The sequence below is a fragment of the Ranitomeya imitator genome, chromosome 5 (genome assembly GCF_032444005.1).
Source record: "Ranitomeya imitator isolate aRanImi1 chromosome 5, aRanImi1.pri, whole genome shotgun sequence".
Classification (NCBI taxonomy): Eukaryota; Metazoa; Chordata; class Amphibia; order Anura; family Dendrobatidae; genus Ranitomeya; species Ranitomeya imitator.
Window position 1 is genome coordinate 73,520,952 of NC_091286.1, and position 12,915 is coordinate 73,533,866.

The 12,915-nt window shown below is 47.8% G+C and overlaps 1 protein-coding gene across 7 annotated transcripts in view; it reads right to left on the reverse strand.

Moving 5' to 3' along the window:
* The window catches only part of PLCB4 (phospholipase C beta 4), a 400,742-nt gene that overhangs the window by 98,657 nt on the left and 289,170 nt on the right, over nt 1-12,915 (reverse strand). For all 7 annotated transcript variants that reach the window (XM_069768811.1, XM_069768812.1, XM_069768808.1 and 4 more), the window contains one exon: nt 5-95. In XM_069768811.1, the coding sequence (XP_069624912.1) occupies nt 5-95 (91 nt within the window). The remainder of the gene's footprint in view (nt 1-4; nt 96-12,915) is intronic.

Genomic DNA, 12,915 nt, shown 5'->3' on the forward strand with positions numbered 1-12,915 from the left:
ATACTTTTTTCCACTTCAGGCTTTAGACGTTTGTTCTTGATGAGAATTTTTCTTTTCAGGTCATTTGGAGAAGGTAACGATTTCCCAGGATCCAGCTGAAAAATAGGATCAAGAAAAATACGCCAGAAATGCAATTAGTCCAATCTCTCTTGGGTCACCACGCCCCATGAAAGTCAATAACAATAGTGCGAAACATGCAGGCGTGCAGAGCTCCCCATAGGGTGGGAATACGGCTGTGTCTGTTGTACGGTTGCACACTCTTGTACTTGGCTACATTCCAGATCGTACTTTTCTTTAAAAATGTTGATCACACTGCCTGACTTAGGCTTCTTTCACACTTTCGTTGTTTGGCCACCGTCGCAATGCGTCATTTTGGAGAAAAAACGCATCCTGCAAAGTTGCCCGCAGGATGCGTTTTTTCCCCATAGACTTGCATTAGCGACGTATGACCATACGTTGCATGCGTCATCCACTGGATGCGTTGGGTTTTGGCGGCCCGTCGTTTCGAAAAAACGTTCAAGGGAACTTTTTTTGTACGTTGCATCCTGCAATTTGGACTGTGCATGCCTGGGCGGAGATCGCTATCTCCTCCCCGGGACTTTAGAATGGGCAGCGGACGCGTTGAAAAACTGCTTCCGCTGCTCACGTTTGGCACAATTTCACCAACGTCCGTCGGTACATCGCGCCGATGCTTTGTGACGGCCGAGTACCGACGGAAGTGTGAAAGAAGCCTTACTTTACCAACCTTTCCATTAATCAAATGACTTTTTGCAAGAATACAAGCAATTGGGTATAAGCCTTAATAAACATTCTGTACGTTGCTCAATGTGTCGAGATGTACGATTAAAGGGTGGTCAATTCTAGAGCATTCCTTTCTGGCAGGAAGGTGCCTTGCCCACAAGCTTAAAACATTAAATGAGACTTATTACACTAATTGCTAAATAATTTTGGATCAATTTTCACAATAAAGTGTCAGGAAACATCTGGGACTAGCCCTGTCAGACATCAGACCTGCTGCGTGAAATTGATTCATGGACACGTGGTTCTGTACATCTCTGTGCTAATTTAAACAAAGGACATAACTACAGACAGGAGAGCGTTTCCTGCTTTCCAAACTGTAAATCCCAGGATCAGTAGATTTTCCATGTATATCTACATGACACCATCTTACAAGTCAGTTCCAGTTGTATATTATGGGGCTTCAGGGGTTCAAAATCCAGAAACCTGAACTCTACCAATAACGGAAGCACAAAAGCGTATACGTTTTTGGTCATATCCGTTTTCTTACTTGTGTAACATATACACTTTTTAACAAGATAACAACCAAGTTCGGAGTTTATTTGAGGCTTTAGCCTATTGGTGCTGTAAATTTACAGAGTGGCATTAAAAACAGGATTTTTGGTTGCTTACCGTAAAATCTGTTTCTTGGAGCCTCCATTGGGGGACACAGGAACCATGGGTGTATGCTGCTGCCAATAGGAGGCTGACACTATGCACAAAGAAAGTTAGCTCCTCCTCTGCAGTGTACACCCCACCGACTGGCATTATACGCTTCAGTTAGTGAGAAAGCAGTAGGAGATAAATAAGGTTGAAAAACCATAACCACAAACTTGAGAACTGTAAACGTTAGAACAGTCATAGAATATAGAACAACAGAAACTGAGAAACATTGGGAGGGAGCTGTGTCCCCCAATGGAGGCTCCAACATATTTTACGGTAAGCAACCAAAAATCCTGTTTTCTTTATCGCCTCTCATTGGGGGACACAGGAACCATGGGGTGTCCAAAAGCAGTCCCTAGGGCGGGAAAAACAGACTTCCATCAGGTCAGAGGACTCACCACTGCTGCCTGCAAGATCATTCTGCCTAGGCTGGCGTCCGCCGAAGCGTAGGTATGGACCTTGTAAAATTTGGCGAACGTGTGAATGGAAGACCAAGTTGCCGCTTTGCAAAGCTGTAGGGCGGAAACTCTGTGGTGCACCGCCAAGGAGGCGCCAACTGCCCGGGTAGAGTGATCCTTGATCCCAGGAGGGGGCACTCTGTTCTTGATCCGGTAAGCCTCCAGAATTGCCGTTCTGATCCAGCGAGCAATAGTCGCCTTAGAAGCCGGTTGGCCTCTGCGCGGGCCATCATGAATGACGAAAAGAGAATCCGTCTTCCGGAAAGTGGACGTTCTATCCAGGTAGATCCTCACTGCCCTGACGAGGTCCAGCTTGTTCAACGATCGCTCCAGAGGATGAGTGGGAGCTGGACAAAAGGAAGGTAGAACGATGTCCTCGTTGAGCTGGAAGGTGGAAACCACCTTAGGAAGGAAGGCGGAGGCCTGAGGACCACCTTGTCCTGGTGGATGACCAAGAATGGAGGACGGCAAGACAGGGCCGTCAACTCGGAAACACGGCGGATAGAAGTGATGGCCACAAGAAAGGCCACCTTCAAAGATAGGACTGAATCTCCCTGGGGGCTAAAAGGGGAAAACCCTCAGAATGTCCAGTACCAGGTTTAAATCCCATGAATCCACAGGGGCCTTGTACGGAGGGACAGCGTGGGCCACTCCTTGAAGGAAGGTCTTAACCTGTGGTTGGGAAGCTAAAGTCTTCTGAAAAAGGATGGAAAGCGCAGAGACCTGGCCCTTCAGGGAACTAAGAGCCAGGCCCGAATCCAGTCCTGCCTGAAGGAAGGCCAAAATGGGAGGCAGGGAAAAGGACATAGATGAAACGCGGTTGGACTCGCACCAACGGAAGTAAGCTTTCCAGGTACGATAGTAGATCCTGGAAGACGAAGGCTTCCGAGCCTGAATCATGGTGTGAATCACCTGGTCCGAAGGGCCGGACGCTCTTAAAACTGCGGTCTCAACCGCCACGCCGTTAAACTGAGCGACCGAGAATTCGGGTGGCAGATCGGACCCGGAGACAGCAGATGAGGCCTGTCTGGAAGGCGCCAGGTAGCGTCCGCGAGAAGATTGACGAGCTCCGCGAACCAAGCTCTCCTGGGAAAATCCGGGGGGCGATCAGAATGACAAGCACCCCTTCCACTTTGATCTTCTTCAACAGTTTGGGAAGTAATGGAAGGGGAGGGAACAGGTAGGGCAGCACGAACTGTGACCAAGGAATGGCCAGAACGTCGATGCCCACTGCAAGAGGATCGCGAGACCTGGAGACGAAATGAGGGACCTTCCTGATCGTACGAGACGCCGTGAGGTCCACATCCGGAGTCCCCATCGAAGACAAATCTGATGGAAGACTTCCTGGTGCAACGACCATTCTCCTGCCGTGAGGCCCTCGCGGCTGAGGAAGACGGCGGCCCAATTGTTCACGCCGGGGATATGCACCGTGGATATCACCGGAACTGTTGCCTCTGCCCAGAGGAGGATCTTGGATACCTCGGCAAGGGCCAAGGAGTTCCGAGTCCCCCCCTGATGATTGACATAAGCCACAGCCGTGGCGTTGTCCATCTGGAATTGGATTGGTAGGCCCTTGAGAATCCTTTTCCAGTGACGGAGGGACAGAAAAATGGCCCAAATCTCGAGGACATTGATCGTCAGAGATGACTCCTGCGCCGACCAACGGTCCTGAACAGTCAGGTGGCGAAATACCGCACCCCAGCCGAGTAGGCTGGCGTCCGTTGTCACCACTTGCCAGTGAACTGGAAGGAAGGACCTGCCCTGGGAGATGAGAGGTGACGACAGCCACCATTTGAGAGACCGCTTGACCCAAAGGGAGAGTCGGATCGGACGATTCAGGGAGAAGACCGACCTGTTCCCTTGAGACAGAAAGGCTTGTTGAAGGGGTCGTGAATGAAATTGGGCGAAGGGAATCGCTTCCAATGTTGCTACCATCCTCCCCATAACATTCATGGCCGAACGGAAGGAGGGAGGCCGAGGACCCTGGAGCAAGCGTATATCCCGAGGAAGGATGGATCTCTTGTCTTTGGGAAGAAAGACTTTGGTCTGATGAGTGTCGAAGAGCATGCCCAGAAAGATGATGCGCTGATAAGGAATAAGGCAGGACTTCTACCGGTTGACCAGCCACCTGAAACGGGCTAGGACGACAAGGTTTGGCCTGGGGAAGAAGAGAACTTGTGCCCCCGGTGGCGTCCTTGATGATTTGGTCCAGCTTAGAACCAAAGAGACGAGACCCCTGAAAAGGCAGGCTGGTAAGGGACTTTTTAGAAGACAAATCCGCCTGCCAGGCCTTAAGCCAAACGGTCCAGCGGATGGCAACCGCGTTGCTGGACGCCTGAGCCGCACAAGACGCGGCATCCAGGGAGGCGGAGACCAGATATTCACCTGCGTGAGAAATCTGATTGGCAAGTTCCTCCAGCTGTCCGGGTGGAGCCCCGTCCAGAATGCCCTGACGGAGTTGTTTGGCCCACTTGGATATGGATTTTGAAACCCAAGTGGAAGCAAAGGCCGGGCAAAGACTAGCTGAGGCCGCTTCAAAGGCTGACTTCGCGAAAGATTCTATGACTATCGTTAGAATCCTTTAGAGATGCTCCGCCGGACAGTGGAAGGACTGTGCTGGTGGACAGTCGGGAAACCGGAGGATCCACCGAAGGGGAAGCCGTCCAATTAGTGGTGAGCTCCGGAGAAAATGGGTATAAAACGCCAAGTCGCTTTCCTCTCTGAAAGCGTCTGGTCGGGTTCTCCCTTTCTCTGGTCATAATCTCTTTGAATTCTGGGTGAGGAGCGAAAAATTTGGAAGGTGGTTTAGCCCGTCTAAAGTAAACCGCCTGATCTGCGGGTTCCGTAGCGGACTCCTTGATGCCACAGGTTTGATTTATCGCTCCAATGAGATTCTGAACCATATCCCTCATGGTAGCTATTTGGTTCAAATCCAGCTCCGAAATATCCTCCGAGGGCGCATCAGAGAACACCTCGTCTGACTCAGGAGAGGAGGACCGGAGGGAGGTCGACCGCAGAGAAGGACCATGTGGTGAGATGGAGCGGGAAGAGGACTCAGACCGGCGTTCCTGTCTGGACCTTTTGCGGTTTGCAATGGAGGGCTCGGGCGGAGCTTCCTGAGACCCGCTGGCTACTGCGGGTCACAATTGGACTGCTGCAGGAGTAGGAAGATGAGAGCGGCCCCTTTTAGAGGTAGACATTGTGAAAAGGTCCCTGAAGAAAATGCCAGAGGGTTAGGGGACAGGGGGGGCAGAGGGGAGTGTCAGTCTGCAGTGCAGAGCTACTCACGGCAGACGAAAAATGGAATCCAGAGGACGCTGTTCGGCTTGATGGGATGGGCCTCTGGTGAGAAGAAGTCCTTTAGGCAGGAGGGTGGTATGGGCTCCTGCCGCAAATTGGACCGATCTGCGGATGTGACCGCGGTATTGGCTCCTGAAATGTGGCAACAGATGTCTGTGGAGGAGAGGACTCTGCATGTGAAGGAGTCCCAAGATGGCGCCGGTGGGCGGAGAGAAGGCGGGCCGCAGTGAAAATGTCGGGCGGGAGAAGAGCCCGCCCGATGAGAGAAAAAAGGGGGCGGAGTCCAAAACCAGAAGTAGGCCCGGGCAGAAGCCGGGGCCTAAATTAGATAGGTGACCGGAGAGGGAGCCTTACAGGCTGCGGAGGGAGGAAGCAGCACGGCAGCTGAGCGGCCGCCCACCGCGGCCGGAGCAGCGCCGCCGCAGGCCCAAAGTGGTGTGGCAGCCTGGCAAGCCGCCACGCTGAACACAGGATGAACGGCCGCTAACAGCGGCCGGAGGAGCGCAGCCGCAGGGACCCGAAGTGATGCAGTGGCTTGGCAAAGCCGCCGCACTGAAGAAAAGAGTGAACGGCCGCATACAGCGGCCGGAGCCGGGCAGCCGCAGGCGATGCGGTGGCCAGAGAAGGCCATGCTGGTGCAAGGTGGCCGCTGTTAGAGCGGCCGGAACAGCGCGGTCACGTAGTAAGAAGCGGCGCGGTAGTCAGAAAAGGCAGCCGCGCCGGAACAGAGGGCAGGGCGGCCGCAGCCACGGAAGCGGTGTGGCGGCTGAAAGAGAAGGGACCCAATGCTCGAGGAAAAAAGCTTTACCTCTGCCCTGCAGGTAAGATGACCCGCATCTGAAAACCCCTTAAATAAGGTACCCCCTTTTGAGGATCTGGGAGGGAAATACTTACCTCAAACATCCCACGCCGGTACTAACCTGGAAGGGATGAGACGTCCAGGGAGCTGATGGACGTCCTCGTCACCGCAACCGACAGGCTCTGGTGGGCGAGTGGGTGGGGGACGGATGCAGGACTGGACTTCTAAGCACGCTGGTGTGCTAGGCTATTGGTCCTGCAGAAGGATCTATGAGGATACGGGGTGGCAGTACACGCCGTACTCATAGTCCGTATTGTGGGAGTACAGGTGTGACTGTTCACCCTGTATCCCTCCGGAAAAATCTGAAAGAAAACGACGCACATTGAGGTAGATAAGGGTCTAATGAAAGACCCGTGTCCACCTCCTACTGACACTAAGCTAAACTGAAGCGTATAATGCCAGTCGGTGGGGTGTACACTGCAGAGGAGGAGCTAACTTTTTTTGTGCATAGTGTCAGCCTCCTAGTGGCAGCAGCATACACCCATGGTTCCTGTGTCCCCCAATGAGAGGCCATAAAGAAACGCCTCCAATCAAGCCGGAACAGGTCTGGTCCCCAGCTGTCAGACACAGCTTGGTTTTCTGGGGGTAGAGAAAAGCGGTTTATTACCGCTCCTGCATTCTCCTTTATTGGCTAGAGAGCACTCCGTGAGTATTATGTAGTGAATGGAAGCATCAATTAATCTGGAGGACCTGACGATCACATGGTCATCAGGTCACTGCTGTCATAGCCGAAACGCTGGGACCTATAAGACACAGCGCACCTTTGCATGTGTCGCATGGCACAGCAAGTGATTGTTTTCCCCTGTAACTGGGGCTCCTATGAATGACCTAGCTACAGTGGGAAAAATGAACAATAAAAGAAAAAAATCTACACATATTAGGCATCCACACTGCTGTTACAATTCATTTAACAGGTTATTTGGCATGAAATGTAAACAGTAAAAAAATCTAAACAAAAAAAAATTAAATAAAAAATACATTTTTACTTTATGTGCATGGCATTTCACATTGCATTGCGCGCACGTTGAGTAATTGCTTGCTGCGTTTTGGGTGCGTTTTTGCATGCATTTTTGTACAGCAATGAATGTTTATTGAGCTAAATAAAGATATTTTAAAAAAAAGTTTTGAGATGTAATTTCTTGGGTCAACACCACCTTTTTCATGCTGATGCAGTACCATTAGGGAATTGGTATTAACCCCTTCATGACCCTGGGATTTTCCGTTTTTGTTTTTCACTCGCCTCCTTCCCAGAGCCATAACTTTTTATTTTTCCGTCAATATGGCCATGTGAGGGCTTATTTTTTGCGGGACAAGTTGTACTTTTGAACAACATCATTGGTTTTACCATGACGTGTACTAGAAAATGGGAAAAAAATTCCAAGTGCGGTGAAATTGCAAAAAAGTGCAATCCCATGCGGGTTTTTTGTTTGGCTTTTTTGCTAGGTTCACTAAATGCTAAAACTGACTTGTCAATATGATTCTCCCAGTCAGTACAAGTTCATAGACACCAAACATGTCTAGGTTATTTTTTATCTAAGTGGTGAAAAAAAATTCCAAACTTTGCTAAAAAATATTTTAAAAAATGCGCCATTTTCCGATACCCATAGCGTCTCCATTTTTTTGTGATCTGGGGTTGGGTGAGGACTTATTTTTTGTGTGCTGAGCTGGCATTTTTAGTGATACCATTTTGATGCAGATATGTTCTTTTGATCGCCCGTTATTGCATTTTAATGCAATGTCGCAGCGACCAAAAAAACGTAATTATGGCGTTTCAAATTTTTTTCTCGCTACGCCGTTTAGCGATCAGGTTAATGCTTTTTTTTATTGATAGATCAGGAGATTCTGAACGCGGCGATACCAAATATGTGTATTTTTTTTTTATTATTATTGTTTTATTTTGAATGGGGTGAAAGGGGGGTGATTTAAACTTTTATATTTTTTTTATTTATTTCATATTTTTTTTTAAAGATTTTTTTTTACTTTTGCCATGCTTCAATAGAATCCATGGGAGGCTAGAAGCTAGCACAACTCGATCGGCTCAGCTACATAGCAGCGATCATCAGATCGCTGCTATGTAGCTGAATTGCAGGCTTGCTATGAGCGCTGACCACAGGGTGGCGCTCACAGCAAACCGGCATCAGTAACCATAGAGGTCTCAAGGACCTCTATGGTTACTATCCTGATGCATCGCTGACCCCCGATCGTGTGACGGGGGTCGGCAATGCGTGCATTTCCGGCTGCGGGGCCGGAAGCGGTAGTTAAATGCCGCTGTCAGTGGCATTTAACTAGTTAATAGCGGCAGGTGGATCACAATTCCACTCACCGCTATTGCGCGCACATGTCAGCTGTTCAAAACAGCTGATATGTCGTGGCTTTGATGTGGGCTCACCGCCGGAGCGGGGATCTGACCTCGGACGTACTATCCCATTCGAGGTCAGAAAGGGGTTAAGGCTTCCTGTCAGCAGCTGTCATTGACACTTCGCTCTAAGCTTAGACCAGTGTCACACTTGCGTGTGGAATGCGAAAAACTCACGCGAGTGTCGTATCAATACCCCGCACTGCCGCCGGCACTCGGGATCGGAGTGTGCGGCTGCATAGAAATACATGTTGGGTATTGATGCAAGAGACTCGTGTGAGTTTCTCGTATTGCACTCGCAAGTGTGACACCGGCCTTAGCAATGAAAAGGTGTCAGCCCGGCACCCTTATTACTAAGCCAATAAGTAAACACAAACACACATTGTCACCAGCCTATGTAGGAGCATTAACAGAACAAAAGTACATAGGCTGTAACCAGAGACAGCAACTGTTAATTTTAAAGAAAAAAAAATTGTTTGGGCTCCCGCATAATTTTAATAACAGCAGAGGGAAAACCGATGGCTGAAGGCTGTTGTTAATATTATGGGAAGGAGCCCATAGCCATAAAGTCTCCCAGGCTATTAATATCAGCTCACAGCTGTTTACTTAGCCTTTACTGGCTAGTTTACAGGGGAACTGCAGAAAAAAAATTGACATAGGCCCCCCCATAAAATCTAACAAGCAAAGGCTAGGCCGACAGCTGTGGGCTGATATTAATAGCATAGGAAGGGGCCCTTCCCAGACTAAAAACATCAGTTCTCAGCCGCCCCAGTAAAGGCGCATCTATAAGATGCGCCAAATCTGGCGCTTAGCCACGCTCTTCCCACTTGCTCTGTAGCGGTGGCAAGTGGAGTTCATATTTATGGGGTTGATGTCACCTTTGTATTGTCAGGTGACAAGAAATCCACAGGTTAGTAATGGAGAGGAGTCTATAAGACACTTATGCATTAGTAACCCCATGGTGATTTTGCACAAAAAAACACACACCCAGAATAAAGTCCTTCATTTAAAATAATGACACAGACTCCTTTAATCAATCTTAATTAAATCATACTCACCAAATGCCTAATCCTCTGAAGCCAACGTCTCCTGCAACAAAAATAAAATAATAAACCACAATATTCCTCACCTGTCCACATAGAAGATAAGCCATATTGTCCCACGATGATCCTCATGACTTTGAAAGAAGTCACTGATGTGACTGCTCTCAAAGACAGCCGGCGATACACTAACAAGAGGTAATCGCTCCTGCAGTGTATCACTGAGCTGCCGTGAGAAAGTTCTCATGCAGCGGTGCCGTAAGTCAGAGCACTGGAGCTGATCAGCTGATGAACTCCGGTGAACTCTCTCATGGCAGCTCAGTGATACACTGCAGAAGCGATTACCTCCTGTCAGTTTATCGTCAGAGGCCGGGTAGAGCAGTCACAACTCCCAATGTGACTGTTCTACACGTGAGATCGATGTGGGACACCTGGGATTACGTGGACTATGGCAGACAGATGAGTATATGGCGGTTCATTATTTTACATTATTTCTAGGAGACGAGGGCATCAGGGATTTGGTGTTAGGTAAGTATAATAGACTTTTATTTTTATTTGAATGCGTATCTAATTATTTAACTTTTTTTTTTTTTTTTTAAACTGTGAGCACAGGCGCTGGGAGATGATACTACGTCTCCCATCAGCGGGTAGCCCGATGGGAGCAGTAGCCTCATCAGCCCACACATGCTGACCTGCGGTAAGCTTTTTACCGCAGGTCACTGCTGCGGGTCACAGTCACAGCTGCGGGGTCACGCTGACATCTGATAGCATGACTTTGCAGCGCTCTGACCGACAGTCTGCGGTAATGTTACCGCGGGTCGCAGTCACAGCTGCGGGGTAACGCTGACATCTGACAGCGTTACCCCGCAGCGCTATAACCGACAGTACCGGTGATAGCATTACCGCGGGTCACCGCTGCAGGTCGCAGTCGCCTCCGATCCGGTTTTAAAACCTACTTGACTATGAATTTAAGCAGGACTAGGAAGCACAAAGTTTGGTGATGGGATCGATTTGAAACTTTTGCAAAATCAGAAATATAGTTGTTTTTTTCTGGAAAAAAATATAATGAAGAAGCAATGAAGTTATACTGTGTAAGAAAAAGATCAGCAACACCAGTAGAAAGCAAGTGATATTACTCCCAGGCAAACCACCCAATGTCCAAGCGTCCTTACAACAGTCAGCCTCATGAAAATTAACAAGTAAGGCATACTAGGAAGAGGGAACCAGTCAGCATGCCAATAACGGTGTAGCTGAACAAGCTCAGATTAGCTCAGATAAATGAAAGGTAATCTGTCAGCAGGTTTTTGCTACCCCATCTGAGAGAAGTATGATGTGCGACAGAGATCCAGATTCCTGCGATGTGTCTCTTGGTTTACTAGGTTCTGAAAACTGTTTTGTCTAGCAGCTCTCTAAATGCTGGGCCCTGTATAATCCCGCTCTCACCACTGATTGGCAGCTTTCTGTGTAAACTATGCAAAGGCAGAAAGCTGCCAATCAGTGGTAATGGCAGTGTTCTAGTCCTCAAGTAATAATCTGTTGCTGAAAAAAGTGGTTTTATAAAAACTATAGCACACAGCTCAGTAAGTGACACATCGCTGGAATCTCTACAGGGTGGGCCATTTATATGGATACACCTAAATAACATGGGAATGGTTGGTGACATCAACTTCCTGTTTGTGGCACATTAGTATATGGGAGGGGGAAGTTTCAAAATGGGTGGTGACTATGACGGCCATTTTGAAGTTGGCCATTTTGGATTCAACTTTATTTTTTCAATGGGAAGAGGGTCATGTGACACATCAAACTTATTGAGAATTTCACAAGGAAAACAATGGTGTGCTTGGTTTTAACATAACTTTATTCTTTCATGAGTTATTTACAAGTTTATGACCACTTATAAAATGTGTTAAAAGTGCTGCCCATTGTGTTGGATTGTCAATGCAACCCTCTTCTCCCACTCTTGACACACTGATAGCAACACCGCGGAAGAAATGCTAGCACAGGCTTCCAGTATCTGTTGTTTCAGATGGCGCACATCTCGTATCTTCAAAGCATAGACAATTGCCTTCAGATGACCCCAAAGATAAAAGTCTAAGGGGGTCAGATCATGAGACCTTGGTGGCCATTCAACTGGCCCACGATGACCAATCCACTTTCCAGGAAACTGTTCATGTAGGAATGCTCGGACCTGACACCCAAAATGTGGTGGTGCACCATCTTGGGTGTCAGGTCTGAGCATTCCTACATGAACAGTTTCCTGGAAAGTGGATTGGTCATCGTGGGCCAGTTGAATGGCCACCAAGGTCTCCTGATCTGACCCCCTTAGACTTTTATCTTTGGGGTCTTCTGAAGGCAATTGTCTTTAATAAAGTTACATTAAAACCAAGCACATCATTGTTTTTCTTGTGAAATTCTCAATAAGTTTGATGTGTCACATGACACTCTTCCCATTGAAAAAAATAAAGTTGGATTCAAAATGGCCGACTTCAAAATGGCCGCCATGGTCACCGCCCATCTTGAAAAGTTTTCCCCCTCTCATATACTAATGTGCCACAAACAGGAAGTTGATATCACCAACCATTCCCATTTTATTTAGGTGTATCCATATAAATGGCCCACCCTGTACATTATGCTGCTCTCAGATGAGACAGCAAAAACCTGGTGACAGATTCCATTTAAGGGACATTTTTTTTGCTCTATTTTTATTGAGGAACGTTGGGAGATGTGCCCAAGCACCAGCAAAAACTCAACTCCAGGTCAGTGCTCGGATACCAAAATCATCAAGGCTATGCAATAAATGACATGATGCAATAGAAGCAACAATGAGTTCTAAGATTAGACAGACAGCTGAGCAGATATGGTGAAACCACATAAGAAAGACGATAAGAATCTATATCATATGCACACATTAACGGATAACACATTTGTCAGGCCTACTGAACTGTTAATTTTGCCATACATATCAGATGAATTCTTGTGTTTTTCCTCTGTATTTTTGCATTCTGTGCAAGCTAGGGTGTGGCCTCCCTCTCCCGAGCTGGAAATTATATTTAAAAGTTTCCCCAGACTGGTGTCCACAGGTCAGGACCCGATCTATTTGTCTGCCCTTATTCACACCCTGAGGTCAACTCTGACACATGGTAAGATTATTAATGTTAGACAGTGTAGGACCGTCCCGATCAGGGTCACCTTGTCGACGGTGGGATAGCTTTTATGCTATTTTTGATCAAAAACAGTATTACTAAGAACCCTGTGTTAATTAAATGCACTTTTGCCTTTTATTTATTCAGTTACAGCAGGGTTTTTGCTCAATTTGTTTCTTGTAGGTTTTGTATGCGTTATGGCCAATGTGAACATGCGTTTATGTGCTGCATGTATGCCAACTTAAACCAAGCTCAATTTTTATGTTTCTTTTATATCAGATGAATTCTGCCTGAACCCATAGGACCCGACGAGTAAAGT